Source organism: Boeremia exigua, assembly GCF_020726555.1.
Source record: "Boeremia exigua strain MPI-SDFR-AT-0100 chromosome Unknown C7974scaffold_13, whole genome shotgun sequence".
Classification (NCBI taxonomy): Eukaryota; Fungi; Ascomycota; class Dothideomycetes; order Pleosporales; family Didymellaceae; genus Boeremia; species Boeremia exigua.
The window spans coordinates 854393-870590 of NW_025763530.1; the positions used below are offsets into that span (position 1 = coordinate 854393).

Sequence of the window (16198 nt, forward strand, 5' to 3'; positions counted from 1 at the left end):
AGCGCTTTAGATATTACAAGATATAGCTGTGAACACGGCTGCACTCTACTACTACTCCCAGCCGCCTCAAAACACCGCCGCAGCTTCTCACTCCACCACCGTTGCAATGCCGACAACAGAGGAGCAGATCCTGTTCTTGTATCTCATCCTCACCCACGACGGTCCTCCTGTCGTAAGTCTCCCTCCTGCTCCTCCTCCCCCATCTCACTCTTCCTCGTCTCCATCCAGCACCCCACTAACACACCCAGATCGACTGGGACCCCGTCTGCGCCGCCCTCAACCTCGAGAAGGGAACCGCGCAGAAGCGCTGGTCGCGCCTCAAACAGTCCATCGACAAGGGCGAGGCGCCGCTCGCGACGAACCTGTCGTTCGTCATGCTCCTCGTGCAACACGCAGGCGAGAAGGTACGTCTCTTCCACCCGTGCCCTAGACGCGATGATGCTAACACCCACAGACACACGACTGGGCCGCCATCGCCAAAGCGTGTGGCAGCACCAAGGGCGCGGTCGCGAAGCGCTGGTCCCGCCTTAAGGCGTCGTTTAAGCGCGACGCCGCGTCCTCCACGCCTGGCACTGCGCCCGGGGATACGCGTTCTGAGTCGCCTCCCGCCACGCCCAAGGCCAAGGTGAAGAAGACGCCCGCTACGCCCCGCAAGACGCCCGCCACGCCCCGCAAGGCACCTGCGAAGGCCGCGCAGCGCGCGCTTTCCGCTACGCCCAAGCGTAAGCGCACCGCTATGCCTGCTGCCGACGACGACGACGACGACGACGACGACGACGACGGCGAGGTCCCGGTCAAGCGCACTAAGTCTCCCAGGAAGAAGCCCGTGCCTACCCATGGGTTCCGAACCGGCTACTCCAAGGACGTCGCTAAGACCGAGCCTGTGGTCAAGACGGAGCCTGCTGGCGACGAGGATGCTGTGTTCGGCTCCGAGAACGAATTCGCTACTTCTGATGAGTTCGACAGGAATGAGGAGTATGCCGGCGAAGTGTGAGGTGCGTTCGACAGATCTTTCATTGACGGCTAGCTGTGAAGCGGGGAATTTGGTGTCTGGGTGTTTGTGGAGATCCCCAGGTGCTTTTACTGTGGAGCTTTTCTCTTTTCTTTTCTTTTGGGGTGCTTTAGCCTTGAGGTGTTGGTTTGGTGCCTGCTTTCTTTCTTTCTTCTTTTCTTTTCTACGTGTGAGTTGCTGGACCGCGGAAGTTCAACAACTTGCCAACCTAGCTACTCGGGCATTCTGGATACAAAATGTGTTGGAATGGAATATTTGCTAGATGCTCTTTCTTGTGCCCTTTTTTGCAATCTGCTTGCGATACCAGATGCTTCCGTGATCTAAGAGTTGCTGCCCGTAGGGATACAATAATCGTGAACGTGAATTCGTGATGGTACGGTGACCTGCACTATCAATATTGTGCAGCTGAAACGAGGCCTAGGACTTGATGGGCTAATCAGAAGGGTGACAGGGAGGGATGCTGTAGTAATAAAGGTTAAGCCTCTTGCATTTGAATAGTCTTTGCAGAGATACAGATTGTTTCAACAGGTCTAGCAGAGGGTTAGCTAGTAGTGTTACGGGCTACTTAGATTTAAACTCGACATTGCTTCTTGCCTGCCTAGGTATGCCGAATCTGGCCAACTAGCCGATTGGACGTGTCTGCGGGCATGCCCAAGTGCAGTATCAAGACATGCGAAGGGCGTGCAGTTGAACAGCGGCGACGCTCTATTCCTATTCGGGACGGTGCCAGTCTCTGTGGTCCCAGCAACAGCAGGAATCGATTTCAGCTGTTGGAACCGTCATGAAACACGGTGATAGCGGTGATAGAAACTATTTCCTTTATTGAATCTGAAGCCTCGTGTAGACATCACGACACGGCGTGGTCGTTTTAGTGTAGTCGATGGCCGGAGCCGAGATCGCAGCCGGACATGCCTCGAAGTCCGCACACCAACGAAAGCTAACCGCGCCTGCGAGCTCGTTCTTCAGCCTCACCGTACCAGGCGGCAGGATGCCTGAGTGCATGCTAACCTCCAAGTTGTAGCTCTAAGCTCGTTGAGATGGTAAACATCCGACGTTTGGCGCAATGACGTGCTGCGCCGAAAGCGGGGCTCACTCGGATATACCATGTGTATTTATCATCCGCGACCTCACACACGCATCACGGCAGCGGATAAATAGCCGCGTCTGCGCGCCTGAGGACTCTCAATCCCCCCACCGTCAACTTCAATTCCATGTCCCTGGCTTTCTGCGCTGCTCGTGCCTTTCGCCTGTCTACTACGTCTGCAATTGCGAGTTCAAGACTAGCTTCTTTGAGTAGCCAGCTCGGCCCCAGAGCTGTTTTCGTGAGGAATATGGCGTCCCTTCCGAAGACGATGAAGGCGGTTCTGATTGAGAAGACGGGCGGGACGGATGTCCTGCAGTACAAGACGGACGTGCCCGTGCCGGAGCCGAAGGGCGACGAGGTGCTGATCAAGAACGAGTACATCGGCATCAACTACATCGACACGTGAGTTTTCACTTCACCACCCGCAAACACTCCCTGCAACAACCAATTCGTGTCAGAACCTCGTGCTGACCCCGTCCAGCTACTTCCGCTCGGGCGTCTACGCGCCCCCCTCATTCCCCTACATCCTCGGCCGCGAGGGCTCCGGCACCATCGCCGCCGTGGGCCCCAACGCGCCATCCGATCTCACCGTCGGCGCGCGCGTGTCCTACATGGGCCAGAACGCGTACGCGGAGTACACCGCGGCGCCGTCCAACTACGTCGTGACGATCCCGGACTCGATCAGCACCAAGATCGGCGCCGCTGCGCCGCTGCAGGCGCTCACTGCGCTGACGCTGATCCGCGAGGCGTATGCGGTGCAGAAGGGCGACTGGGTGCTTGTGACCGCTGCTGCGGGCGGTGTGGGGTTGTGGCTGTGCCAGTTGCTGCGGGCGGTGGGCGCGAGGACGATTGCGACGGCGTCGACGCCCGAGAAGAGGGAGCTTGCGAAGCAGAATGGCGCGGAGGTGCTGCTGGAGTATCACGCTGATGACCGCGATGTGTTTGTGAAGAAGGTGCTGGAAATTACTGGTGGCGAGGGTGTGCACGCCGTGTTCGACTCGGTCGGCAAAGACACGTTCGACAGCAGCTTGGCCGTGGTGAGGAGGAAGGGCACGATGGTCAGCTTTGGCAATGCGTCTGGGCCCGTTACTGGATTCGCTCTTGCGTAAGTCTCTCTTCAATTATCCAGTCTGGGATACTAACGCGCGACAGACGTCTCTCGGCAAAGAACGTGAAGCTGCTGCGCACTACACTGTTCAACTATATCGCAACCCGCGATGAGCTCCAGCAGTACGCCAAAGAGCTGTGGAATTTCATTGAGAAAGACGGTCTGAATGTCAAGATCCACGAGATCTATCCGTTGGAGGATATCAAGCGCGCGACCGAGGACATCGAGGGGAGGAGGACCACTGGAAAGCTGTTGCTGAAGCCGTAGATAGCACGAGCTCCGAGTCACTGATCAATTCGACGACCTCCTGGTTTGTTACAGTAAGAAAAAACGTTCTACGCGACTCCGTGCTGCCTGGTACTGTTTGTCGAAGTGGGTCTGTGCCAGAGTGAAGGCGCGTTTCCTTCGCCTCCATGTTCACAGAGTTTTGTTGACCTCCTACCTCGCAACCTCTTCGCAGACAACGTACTCACCATAAAAATGACTTCATCAACCTCCCAGTCCCACAAGATGTTTACTACCGACGAGTCGCTTCAGGACATCGATCGGTGGGCTAGAAACTCGTTCCCCGATGAATTCGACAAGCTCAAAGGATTCCTTCACCAGAACAATGTCACAGCGGCGGAGTACCGATTCCGCGTAAAGCCTTCAGAGACGAGCAGCGGACCGCCCAGGCACTACATCTGGGGAGTCATCGTGGGCGTGACGGGGGAGCAGAACCTACCCGTCTACGCCTCGTTGAGCTGTTCGAAGGGTTACCTCCTGCTGTACCACGAGCCACAGGAACCCATCCAACCCGACACTCCCACACAGCGGTTCATGCCATCGGGGCGCGAAGTCTACATGGTCAAGCACGATGACTGCTCAGTGCCTACAACCCGCTTCAAGGAGCCCTTCAACTGGCTGCACCCCGCCGAAGACGAGGTTGGTGCGACAAGGTTAGAGGCACTGGTGCAGTACATAGTGCTGGCCAACATCGAGCGCAAGCGGAGCGTGAGAGTCGACCGATTCAAGGAGAACTTCGAGGGCGCGTGTCGAGACATCGCTGAGAGTCTCGCACGACAGGCTCGCGAGCAAGCAACCGCCAGTCGCTCGATTATTCTTAGTAAGTATACCCGTCCATTCATCAGTGGATATGCTAAACGTGTCGTCCAAGAGTTCAAGGCGCTGCCTCCTCCTGCCGCCGCTGCCCAGTCACTACCCGAGACCAGTGTGCTCGCAGCCTTGCCCTCACAGCCTCGCACTATCGAGGAGATCTTCGGGTCATTCAAGAGCGATCTCGAAGACCACGTGAACGCCACCCAAGCCTCGGAGCGCAGAGAGACCGAGTCTCTGCGCGCCGAGAACAAGGCTCTGAAGGAGCAAGTCGAGGCAGCCAACGAGGCAGCAAGGAAGGCGGAAGAGCAAGCGAGGAGGGCGGAAGAGGCGTCCAGGAAGGCGCAGGAGGAGGCGACCAAGAGCAAGGCGCAGTACGAGGGGCTGAGGAGGGTGGTGCAGAAGACGAAGTCGCACTACGAGGAGCTCAGCAAGGTTCTGGATGGCGACGTAGAGATGGAGGATGCGGCGTGAGGAGGCTCACGGAGAGGGAGCGTGGGAAGGAATAGTGGTCATAGTTCAGTGGGTCACTGCCGTCTGCTTTCTTCCCAGGATTGTCACGCAGCGAGGGGTGGTGTCGCAGAAACACATCTCACTGCCAACTACCTAAGCCTGCAGGCGCAGTTCTGCGAGGAGATTGGTCCTGTTACTACTAGCTGTGATGCTAGTAAGATCTTCTTTGAGGGCCTTGGACTGGAAATCCAGCAGCACAGTGAGGAGGCCGGTGCAAGTGAAGCGGCTGAGTCGCGCAAGGCGGCTCTCGCGAGCGAAGTCAACGTTATCCACACCGCGACACACGCAATATAGCAATTATGATGTCAACCTCAATTGAATTAGCTATGCAATCGCTTTTCGCACCCTTTTTTTTTATCTCCGTCTCGAGCATCCTGTGGCATGAGGTTTCATTGATCTCAAGTGATCAGAACCATCTCCATTGCCTTGTCATCATTGCTTCGTAATCTCACAGACCATGCACCACAGCATCAGCAAGGTCGACCCACAACGCTCTGCAGCGTGTCCATCAACCCTTCATACTGAGCCTTCCATCCCACCGCCTCGCCCGTTGCTGCCTTGGTCTTCTCCCTTTCGACCGCAAGCTCCTTCTCCAGCTTCACTCGGCTTTCTTCAGCCAGAACAACGCTGCGCTCGAGCTCCTTGTTCCGGGCTCGAAGCTCCTCCGCGTCGGTCTTTTCGACTGCCTGGATTGCGCCGAGGTGCCTCAGAGCGCTTATCTTGAAGTCGTGGTAGCTTTCGTCCAAGGCATGGATGTGGCTGCGGAAGACGTGAGTTGCAGTTGGGTTGTCGCGCAGCCTGCCGATATCGGTATCTGCGATGAGTTCGGGTGGTGTGTCACCTATATAGATCTAGGTCAATGATGCTCCTCAGTCTTTCGCAGTTGCGAGCTTACCGGGAAGGAGGTCGTCTAAGTTATCTTCTTCGACTACAGCACCGGTTCCACGAGCTACGTCGCGGCAGGCGGCACGGAAGTGCGTCTTGAAGAACCCAAGTTTAGGCTGCACTGCGGTCATGTCACCATGAATCAAGCACTGGAATCTGATTAAAGTCTCGAGTCGATCAACGCCAGCCGGATGACCGGTTTCGAGCGAGTGGTAGAAGGGCGAGTGAAGCTGGACATCGGCAAGGTCCATGACGGGTATGATGCATCGGATCGATTTGTTGTCCTCCGTTGAAGATGTGAGCTTTTGGTCGTTGGAGAGTAGTCGCTTCGGTTTGCTATCTTCCATTGGAGGTGTGAGCTTGTGGTCACTGAAGAGTTGGACATCGTCGTCTCCCCTAAGGCGAGCATACACAGTCTGACCGGTGGTCGTCAATCCAACTTTCAATGCCGCGACCAGTATTGGCTGCAGGACTACCTTACCATCCACGTACTCTCCTCCAAAGTAGGAAGTGCCGTAGGATCCTACGCCTCCGGCCATAAGAGTTGCTTCGAAATAGGCGGGAAATTCGGATCGAGCCCAAGCCTCCACATCTTCGCGCGAGCCTGCCGGAAACGACATGCTGACTGGCAGAAGACAGAAGGTAGAAGAACGCACCTGTTGAATCTTGACTGAGGCGATTGTAGGAAAGAAGAGCTGTTGTCGAACGGCGTGGGACGCGGCTGGGAACGCGGTGCGTGCAGTGGTGTGGAAGTGTCGCAGCGCGTAAACAAAACAAGAATCGCTTTCACTTGACCATGAACCCCACTTTTCAAGGCAGCAAACAACGACCGATAGGAGGTTCGAGTATAGCTTCATATGTTAGCGAGAGAAGTGGGGCGTTTGTTTTTGCAAACAGAGTTGCGTTGTGCTGAGGTGAAGGCTAGATTCATGTGGAAGGAACAAACAGTGCACGTCCGGCGTCACAAACAAACGGCAGGGATGATGGTAAGAAAAATTCAGGCGATGCACGCTCTGACGTTTTTCTTTTATATATCTCACTTGTATTGATTGTGAAGAAGTGCAGCGATTCACTGCTCCTGAAGTACAGTGCGAGCTTAGTGAGGGCAGTTTCCTCGACGAAATCAGCGCGAGCTCCTCCGAGTCGTTGGATCAATACGGAACCTCCAGGTTCAGTCCAGTCCAGTGTACAATTTGTGTTAGTGGCGACGAAAGCTTCAGCATAGTTGTCTAAATTCAGGCTAACAAGCTGTAAGAAGATGTATCCCCCGCGCAAGTAACGAGCCTTTTATCACTGTAGTTACGTCACGCAGTAAAGTTTTGCGGAGATGCTAATTACAGCTCATGATTATAGCTCACAGTTCATGTCAAAAACGGCAATCAGATCAGGACAGCAAACGAAGTATATTTAAGAAGGAATGTATTTACAAAGAGCGAGATTCCATCCCACTTTACCAACGTGATGACTGTCAACCTTCAGGCGTCCCCTCCAGTGGACAGTCGTGGGTTTCGAAAATTTCTTGAGCTGTTTAGAAGGTGACAACACCGACACCAGCAGACTTGGCAACGATGCTGCAGACGGAGGCAGCAGCGTCAGCAGTGTACTTGTAGCTGGGGGTGAAGGAGCCCTTCTGGGTGATCTGGGTGGTGGAGGAGACGAAGAGGTTGTTGCGCTCGGTGGCGAAGCCATCCTCATCGGAGTCGAGGTTGGTGATGACAGCGTTGGTGACGCCAGTGAACGAGTTGTTCTCGACAAGGACCTGAGCGCCCATGCGGGAGTTGACACCGGAGATACCGCCGTTGTAGCAAGAGCTGTAGACGTGGGCGGTTCCGAAGCGGACCGAGGGGAGACGAGAGTTGACCTTCTGGAAGTCGTTGTGGTGGTAGGTGACGCGGAGCTTGCCCTTGTCCTCAGCACCGTTGTTGTCGGAGTGACCGACGAGGGAGCCCTTCCAGTGGTCGTGGAACTTGTTCCAGGAGAAGGTCAGGGAGTCGGAGCCAGCCTTGGCATCCAAGAGACCATCGTAGGTGTCCTTGTCACCAGTGATACCAACGGAGGAGAAGTCGTTGTGGTCGACCCAGACACGGGTAGAGCCATCAATGTCAACGAGATCCTTGCCCTTGGGTGCACGGTAGAACTTGAGGTTGCGGATGATGACGTTGTCCGCTCTCCTGACCTGGAATCCACCATCGGTGATACCAGCGTTGGAGCCAACACCAAGGAGGGAGGTGTTGGAGCCGATCCTGATGATACCGCAGCCGGTAAGAGTGCCCTTGATCTTGATGACACCGCCAGTCTTAGCGGCAGCAGTCAGACCAGCGCAGTCAGAGACGGTAGTACCGGCACCGCTGCCGCCACCGGTAGCACCGGCAGCGAAGCCAACAAGCTCATCGACGGCAGCAGCCCTCTTCTCCATAGGGGCAGCCGAGACGGCACCGGCGGCCGCAAGGACAGTAGCGAGCTCGAAGAAACGCATATTGATGATTGGTTGGTAAAGAATGTGGTTTGTAAAGAATGGAAGTCTCGAAGAGAATGGAAAGAAGGAACAGAGATCAACTCTTAGTGCTTGCTGGATGATTTTTGGAAGTCGACGATGCTCTGATCTTATATAGTCGTGATTGTAATACCAAGAGAATACCAAGAGTAGCTGTCTTGCCATGATCCCCAGGTACATCCCCCTTAAATATCGCACGACTAGGACACCTCTTGGCGATCTATGGTTCAATTCCTCCGGTTCCCATACTGTACGCGTTCTTGGGTCTTGTGCATCCGTAAGTTCATCCACCATTCGCAAAGAGGAACAATAAGCCCATGCCTGAATTGGACAGACTCGTCTTGCACACGCACATTGGTGTGTAGCTTGGTGTCTGGGACGCGTGACCCGAAGTCAGCGATCACTGACAGCTGTACCCCAGATTCACTAATTGCACATGCAGCTAGCCCGTTTGTTCCCGATAGAAAAGGAAACAGCAATCTATGTTCCGACGCCACTGTTTGGGAACTGTAAACGAAGCTTGGCGATAGGCAAGGAGAACTCCCACCAATAGGAATATCTCGCAAACGCAGAGTGGTTAATATCATAAAGGTGAGCATTACGAGGCTTATGGCGCGAGACGAGAATCGGTAGTGGAGACGTCTCTTGCACGAAGCAGGTCACCCTCGCAGGCGCGGTGGTGGGTATGTGGGGCTCGACGTCCGAGTTCTCGACCGGAGTTTTTGAACGGCTGCTAGAGAGCATAGGGCTAGTTTGCACGTACCACGCCGCACAAGCCCCCCACGATCCTCCGCTCCTCAATGTGCCGAGACTTCATCATCTTATAAACAAGCTCATCTGTCACGGAGATTTATTTGAGCTTGTCCTACACTTCGTCGTATTCTGGGTATGAAAGATGATCGTAATAGCATTTCTTCCAGTCACACACAGCTCGAACGACACAAAGACCTTGTAGATTGAACCCTGAAGCACGATAGCACTGAGTCAGTGAGACTACGTCTACAGCCAAACGCATTGCGCCAAGAATAACGCCTCTCTATGTGTGCTCCGCTCTACATAGCCAAAGCCTTCCGAGCCAAGCCTCGGAACCCCTTAATGTATCGTGTTTCGCGCAATGTTTCGGTCTTACTCGATTGCGCTGAATCAATAGCGTCTAACCTGAGCACGCTGAGTTTGCGTCATGTTGTCATATTGTAGCCAACGCTTTCGCGCTCGGTTTCGCTGTTCAACTCCCCTTTGGCCTGGCTCAGCCTCTCATGACACCTATCGCATCATCATCGGTACATAGCAAAGTACGCGATGAAGTGACCGCGTCGCAGATCGACCATGCTTTAACGCAAGTCGCTGCGTCGACAGCACTACCTCATATCCCTGCAACTCATCGCCCACAGCCAGTGCATACGTTCCTGGAGGCTTTCACAATCGGCCGTTGCTGAATACCGTCGGAGTATATCAACTCGATCAAAAGGGACCATTTCACTGGAATGTGTTCGTCAGGTAGTACCTGCCTTGAAGATGAGGTACATCATCAATCTTGACAGTATAGGCCTTTAGCGGCGAGCTTTACACGTATCTGCACGATGTACAAAAGCTTTTGCCATGTAAGCTTGAGCCGATTCCGGAGGCTTAGCAAAGGCCGCAACGCGTAACATCAAAAGTCCCGTCGTATGCGTCGTGTCTGAAGGCTCAGCTGTGATCGTCGCAGTGCCGGAGACTTTGTTAACCTCCGCGCCTGTCGGTCCGCCACCATGCGAAGCTAACGGGATACGCGTACCGAATACGCGTAACGACTGGAGCCTCCTAAGGTCTGTGTTAATGTACCTCGTAGTATATATCCGAACGACCGCTGTGAACCCTGAAAAGAATATTCGCTCATTCCACAGCCTGACAGGATGCCAAAACCCCGACCAGACAGCACGCAAGCCCCAATTCCGCTATGGGACCAGTATGAAGACGGAAGCGGGGGCTTACCCCATTCGAGATTGAACAGAAGACCTCGTCCAGACAGCACGCAAGCGCCAATTCCGCTCTGCGAAGAGCCTGAAGAGGGAAGAGAGTCTACGCTTCATACAAAAGTAAATGGAAAGTCTCGACCAGATAGCACGCAGGCACCAATTCCGATTTGGGGAGAGTATGAAGACGGAGTAGAGCTAAACACAGGTCCTCCACCACCCTACAATCTGGAAGTCTCAGGGCCTGAATCTGGCAGATCGGAGCCAGCTCAAAAATACGCGTACAACATGCCACCTTCAGCCGATACGTCGAATTTGTACAGCAACACTGGTCCCTCCAGCGCATCTAGTTCGCTTCTTGATCTACATGCTGGTGAAGGCTCTATACCTCCACCAGGAGACACGGGAGTCACACGTATGTATACGTCCTTAATTCAAGAGCCGAACTAATTTCAGTTCTTAGGCGACGGTCGCATTAACATCGACCTGAAGTCCCGTCTAACCAAGACTTTCCTCAAGCTTGTTCCCGAGAAAAGCAAGGAGTCATTCGAACCCAGTCGACGCTTCAGTGTTTACCGCGGGTGGAGCGTACGCATGAATATCGTCATTCAGGTCGTAGGCAGCCGTGGTGACGTACAGCCTTTCGTCGCATTAGGGCAAGAACTTCAAAGATACGGACATCGCGTTCGGTTAGCAACGCACAATACGTTCGAGGGATTTGTCAAGAGTTCCAATCTGGAGTTCTATCCCATCGGCGGCGATCCAAAAGAGCTAATGGCCTACATGGTCAAGAATCCTGGTCTCATCCCATCGATGAAGAGTCTGCGTGAAGGCGATATTGAAAAGAAGCGCGTCATGATAACAGAAATCCTCGAGGGGTGCTGGAAATCATGCGTAGAAGCAGACCTCGATTCGCAAAAGCCATTTGTTGCTGACGCAATAATCGCAAATCCTCCCAGCTTTGCGCACATCCACTGCGCGCAGGCACTCGGTATCCCGCTTCACATGATGTTCACCATGCCATGGAGTAGCACGAGAGCATTTCCACACCCTCTAGCTAACTTCAATGCGGGAACGATTGACCCAGCTCTCATCAACCATGCTTCGTACGGCATTGTAGAGTTCCTAACGTGGCAGGGCTTGGGGGATATCATCAACAAATTCAGAGCTACTCTTGACCTCGAACCCGTACCTACTATGGTAGGACCTGGACTTGCCGAGGCACTCGAAGTTCCTTTCACCTACTGCTGGTCGCCAGCCCTTGTTCCCAAACCTGCAGATTGGCCTTCCCACATCGACGTGTGTGGCTTCTTCTTCCGCGAGCCCCCTCCTTACGAGCCACCGACAGCGATTGTAGAGTTTCTGAAAGCTGGTGCACCTCCTATTTACATCGGCTTCGGGAGCATTGTTCTGGAAGATCCAGTTAAGATGACCTCGCTGATCCTGGAAGCTGTAAAGCTTTGTGGTGTCCGAGCAATCATATCCAAGGGCTGGAGCAACTTAGGTGAAGGCCATCCAGACCAAGCAGACGACGTCCTTTTCATTGGCGACTGTGACCATGAATGGTTGTTTCAACACGTCAGGGCTTTAATCCATCACGGCGGTGCAGGGACGGCCGCTTGTGGATTAAAGAACGCATGCCCTACCCTCGTAGTGCCATTCTTTGGTGATCAACCATTCTGGGGAAACATGATTGCCAAAGCTGGTGCCGGACCAAAGCCCATACCACACCAGATGTTATCTAGCCAGAACTTGGTGGACGCGATCCAGTTCCTCCTCGCCCCAGAGACTAAATCGGCAGCCGAGGATATCTCGTCACAAATGGCCAACGAAGAAGGCGTCAAAGCAGCAGTCCAATCTTTCCACGCGAATCTTCCATTTGAAGCTATCCCATGCCACATCATGCACGACCTGCCAGCTGCTTGGATTTACAAGAAGGTCCCAATTCGGCTGTCGAAGTTAGTGGCGCAAATTCTCATCCAGAACGGAGTCATATCGCAGAGCGACCTCAGCAAGTAAGTCGTTTAGCAACCATTGTTGAAGTGAGTCATTCCTGATCATCGCAGCTACAAAACCCAAACCATGCACATCATCCACAACCGTTGGGATCCTGTCACGAGTACGACCTCTGCAGGCATATCGATCGTTTCCAACATGGGTAGAGCTACGACAGGCATGATAACTGATCCCTACAAAGAGCTCAATCGATCGAAGACTGAGGGTACAAGCGATATGGCTCACAGCGCATCCACTGCAGGCAGAATGGCTACGGCTGGTGCAAAAGGCTTTGGACGGTTCAATGCTGCCTTGTTTAAAGGCGCCATCATTGACCTGCCATTAGCAGCAGCCGAAGGCTTCCGAGCGGTTCCCAAGTTGTATGGCGAAGAAGTGAGAGATCATGGCGAAGTGACGAACGTCCAGAGCGGTTTCAGCAAAGCAGGCAAAAATTTCGCGTTCGGAATGACTGACGGCTTCTCTGATCTTTTCGTGCGCCCGATTGAAGGCGCAAAGAAAGAGGGCGCTATGGGCTTTGCAAAGGGCCTCGGTAAGGGCTTTGTAGGATTCACTTCGAAAACGGTGTCTGCTACTGTTGGCATCGTCGCTTACCCAGGTGAGGGGATCTGCAAAGGCTTGCGAAACGCAGTGCACTCAGGCAACCGGAGAGACATTAAAGCACGAAAGGTTTCCGAGGGGGCGTATCTTCTTGAACGATCTGAACTGGACGAGAATGTCGCCGGCATTATTCATGCTTTCGAGCTTTTGAGAAGTCAAAAGGGACAGCCCAACGTCGGCTACTGAGCTCAACATCAAGGCCCAACTGAAATTCACGTTCGGTCCTGGGCTATAGTTGAGATGCCACCACATCTCAGCCTGAGCCCTTATAATTACTGGAAAGCATCACAACACTCGAGGTGTGGTGCGCCTGCTTCTTCTTTGAGCTTGGTAGCAGAACCACTATATCTACTTCTTGAGGCTGTACAACAGACAGGCGAGCAGCTTGTCCCCACCAGATCTGTCATCGCAGGCATCGCTTCAGTGTGATTGGAAGTCTGACTCTGTCCTCAAGTACGACCATCACAGCGAGATAGCGGAGAAGAGTAGCCACCGGGACTCGCTCGTGCCTGCAATTACAGTGGCTGAGATCGCAAAGCCCCCAGTTAACTCGGTATTTGCGAGGCAATCTCAAGCAGTTGAGTTTCACCGCCAAGCTCGTGGGGTCTGTCCTGCCCGCAGAGCAGGAGCACGAAAGCCCGTCATTGCAATTATCGGAACATTGCCTTTGGGGCTTTTAATGTAGCTATCTAGAATCATGCCCAATTCAAATTTGTTCAGGGCGCACATTCTGCCTCCTGGCCGATGTATTTTGCGCAGCCTTACGTGAAGGCAAGGCTTGCTCATATGGTGACTTTCTTCCCATCATTCTCTCACTACTACACCCCTTGCCAAGGAGATCGAATCGGCCGGTGTCTTAGATGTGTCGAAACGAGATCACCGTGGTAGGCATGGTTGGATCCTACTAACCACGGCGCTCCATCTCGCAGACGATCTTGCGACCCATGATGGGTGCCCACTTTGGCATCTTGATCACCTCTCGGGTATATGCACCTATAGTTCCAGCTGTTTTGTTTCCTTGGGAGTACGCCAGCAGAATGGTAAAGACTAAAAACGCCTAAGACAAGATCAGCATATCACACCTTGCTATATGCTAAGAATGGGTAGCACTTCGATCCCGGTTCGTGGGATATTACGATTGTGCCCGTTCCGGGGACGGGTATCGAAGTTGTAAGGCATATCCAGTTCGCCCAAAACTTGCATTGCGTGATCGTGACAAGGATATGCCTGCGCCTCCATCTTCTTCCAGATGCACAGCCAATATACCTGGAGTCACAAAGGGCTTATTCCGGTTGAATTTTCGAAGACCACAGTGCTGTCAATATCGATGCATTGATCCGGAGTGTCATTGGTGGCCTCTGAATGGTCCCTTTTCTCCACTTGATCCGGGACAAGACACGAGAAGCCTTGGTGCAACAGATCATGACTCCGTTTATCAGACGCTTACTGGTAGGTCATCATCTGGTCGTGGAGATCGCGATCGGTGACATGAGGATAGCTCCGAGCAAGGGCATCTTATTCTGTCCCTGCGCTAGACATGCCATCAGCAAGTCCCAACAAACCACCGCCTGAAGTGAGGGCAAGTCTACTCCAGCAGCGGAATGTCCAGACATTTGCTTCCTCTACGAGAAATTTGGAGTTCGGCTCAGCATCGGACCTCAAATTTTGCATCACCAGTGCTGTCCTAAGTCAGTTTCACATGTGTCATAGGTCACTTGACTCCAAATCTCGGCTCCCGGTCTTAATGGAAGCGTTCATGTTTAGCTCGCGCACGTTCTATAAATCCGAGAATACCCAAAGGAGAACAACACATAACAACACCCACAGTGGTGAGCCCCTCCTCATCTAGCTATCTCCTAAGTGTATCACTTGAGATGATTCCCCCCCCGATGGTATGAGCTAATGTCTGCGTCACACAACTTTATGAACATGGACCTGAGTCAAAGTCATTACATCGAACCGTCGATGGAGCATCTCGCGGTTCAATCGCTTTCCTCAGCCTTTTTGATCTTCTGAACAGACTGCTTCTCTTCCATGTCGGCCTTTTGACGCAAGTCGTAGGATTTCATGAATTCTTCGATTGTCTTGCCCTGCTCAGTGATGGTGATGTTGTGTTTAGACACCATGGCATCCTTCGCGGTGATGGTGATATCCCGCCTCGCAATGGTGGTATCCCGCTCTTTGATGGTGATATATTGCTCTGCGATGGTGGTGTTCAGCTTCGCAATGACGATATCCTTCTTCGCAATGATTTCTTCTAAGACAGCCTTGTCTCCATTAAAAGCTCTAAACTCCGCCTCCATGTCACGTAGTACGTCTTTCTGATTTTCCAAGTGTAGCGCTGAAGATCTCACATCAGACCAGTGTCCTGGAACCTGTTGTGATGTTAGATCAAATGGAGATGTAGGATCTAATCCGCAGCGGCTCATATGAGATCTCAAACAAATGCATGGATGTGGGTGACTGGACTTGTATCAGAAGCGCACGTACCGAGCTGATGAATTCGTCGCAGAGTCCGAAACAGTTAATCAGACTGCCAGAAGTTAGATCCACCATAATGGTAGAAACCATGCTGATGTAGGAGACTAGATAGATAGAGATTCTCATGTTGCTGACGTAGCTGATAAGTCTTTGGTATGGAGGAAGAGTGTTGCAACGAATTCTGACAAGTATTTTTGCAATGTGTTTTGCTGGGATGGAATGTGAAAAGGATAATCTGGTGACGGTAAAAAATAAGTAGGACCTCATGTTTAGGCTTAAGTATCGCAGCTTAAGGTCCGGAGAAGCTGACAAGATCAGTGCTTTGGAACGTGAAGTCCCATGTCGCAACGTTGTGAACAAAGACCTCCAGGGCGAACAAAGACCTGCGAGCAAAGACCTGTGAACAAATACCTGTGAACAAAGATCAGTGTACGGTTTCGATTCAGCTGGATAAAAATAGAAGACTGAGTGTTTGCTTTGCGAGTCAAATTGCAAGTTGAAGCATCCTACTCTGTAGATAGGGCTGAGCTAGTTTCATTCACAACGCTTTGATTGGATTTCATAGATAGTCTGCTGCCTTCTACAAGCGAAATTGTCTTTAGAGGCGCACGATCCGTTCTTCGTACCGCGTTCTGAGTCACTGAAGATAGCGACTCCCATACAATAAGTGAAGGTTTGAGGATGATGATGCTGTAACCAAGACAGTGCAAACAAAAGGAAGCATCTATTGAAAACTTGTTGTAGAGATTGTTTGATTGCAATCTTCAGGATGAGAGGATGGAGGTCTGACTACCAACCCTCTGTGCGAAGCTCAGTACCTGTGACATGACGTTTCAGGCGTGACACTCGTGCACTGCACAACTCCTACGCGCGTCATTTCCATCAACCAACTTAACCCGACAGCTGTCTGCGCAGCTCGACGATCTCATTCTCCAGCTTGATGGTCTTGACTTGAGCGTTT

General features: G+C 52.8%; 7 protein-coding genes across 7 annotated transcripts; 4 read left to right on the top strand and 3 right to left on the bottom strand.

Moving 5' to 3' along the window:
• Positions 1–106: 106 nt before the first annotated feature.
• On the top strand, positions 107–994 carry C7974DRAFT_417865 (uncharacterized protein; the record flags this gene model as incomplete). Its single annotated transcript, XM_046144110.1, has 3 exons — positions 107–172; positions 249–404; positions 455–994. 3 exons carry the CDS (start codon positions 107–109, stop codon positions 992–994), a joined length of 762 nt encoding a protein of 253 aa, XP_045992213.1.
• Positions 995–2343: 1349 nt separating this feature from the next.
• C7974DRAFT_320957 (uncharacterized protein) lies at positions 2344–3471 on the top strand (the record flags this gene model as incomplete). Its single annotated transcript, XM_046138779.1, has 3 exons — positions 2344–2498; positions 2578–3201; positions 3249–3471. 3 exons carry the CDS (start codon positions 2344–2346, stop codon positions 3469–3471), a joined length of 1002 nt encoding a protein of 333 aa, XP_045992214.1.
• A 243-nt stretch (positions 3472–3714) lies between these two features.
• On the top strand, positions 3715–4773 carry C7974DRAFT_380502 (uncharacterized protein; the record flags this gene model as incomplete). Its single annotated transcript, XM_046140522.1, has 2 exons — positions 3715–4309; positions 4361–4773. 2 exons carry the CDS (start codon positions 3715–3717, stop codon positions 4771–4773), a joined length of 1008 nt encoding a protein of 335 aa, XP_045992215.1.
• A 509-nt stretch (positions 4774–5282) lies between these two features.
• C7974DRAFT_380503 (uncharacterized protein) lies at positions 5283–6317 on the bottom strand (the record flags this gene model as incomplete). The annotated part of the gene is made up of 2 exons (XM_046140523.1): positions 5283–5653; positions 5708–6317. 2 exons carry the CDS (start codon positions 6315–6317, stop codon positions 5283–5285), a joined length of 981 nt encoding a protein of 326 aa, XP_045992216.1.
• A 794-nt stretch (positions 6318–7111) lies between these two features.
• C7974DRAFT_404589 (pectin lyase fold/virulence factor) lies at positions 7112–8860 on the bottom strand. The gene has a single exon (XM_046142954.1). It carries the CDS (start codon positions 8483–8485, stop codon positions 7226–7228), a length of 1260 nt encoding a protein of 419 aa, XP_045992217.1. The 5' UTR covers positions 8486–8860; the 3' UTR covers positions 7112–7225.
• Positions 8861–10431: 1571 nt separating this feature from the next.
• Positions 10432–12942, top strand: C7974DRAFT_417870 (sterol glucosyltransferase; the record flags this gene model as incomplete). The annotated part of the gene is made up of 3 exons (XM_046144111.1): positions 10432–10558; positions 10607–12158; positions 12210–12942. 3 exons carry the CDS (start codon positions 10432–10434, stop codon positions 12940–12942), a joined length of 2412 nt encoding a protein of 803 aa, XP_045992218.1.
• A 1796-nt stretch (positions 12943–14738) lies between these two features.
• Positions 14739–15363, bottom strand: C7974DRAFT_417871 (uncharacterized protein; the record flags this gene model as incomplete). Its single annotated transcript, XM_046144112.1, has 2 exons — positions 14739–15131; positions 15247–15363. The coding sequence occupies 2 exons, from the start codon at positions 15361–15363 to the stop codon at positions 14739–14741; spliced, it is 510 nt and encodes a 169-aa protein (XP_045992219.1).
• Positions 15364–16198: the final 835 nt, after the last annotated feature.

Coding starts and splice junctions, on each gene's coding strand:
- C7974DRAFT_404589 (XM_046142954.1), bottom strand. CDS start 8,485: ATGGTGGATGAACTTACGGATGCACAAGACCCAAGAACGCGTACAGTA.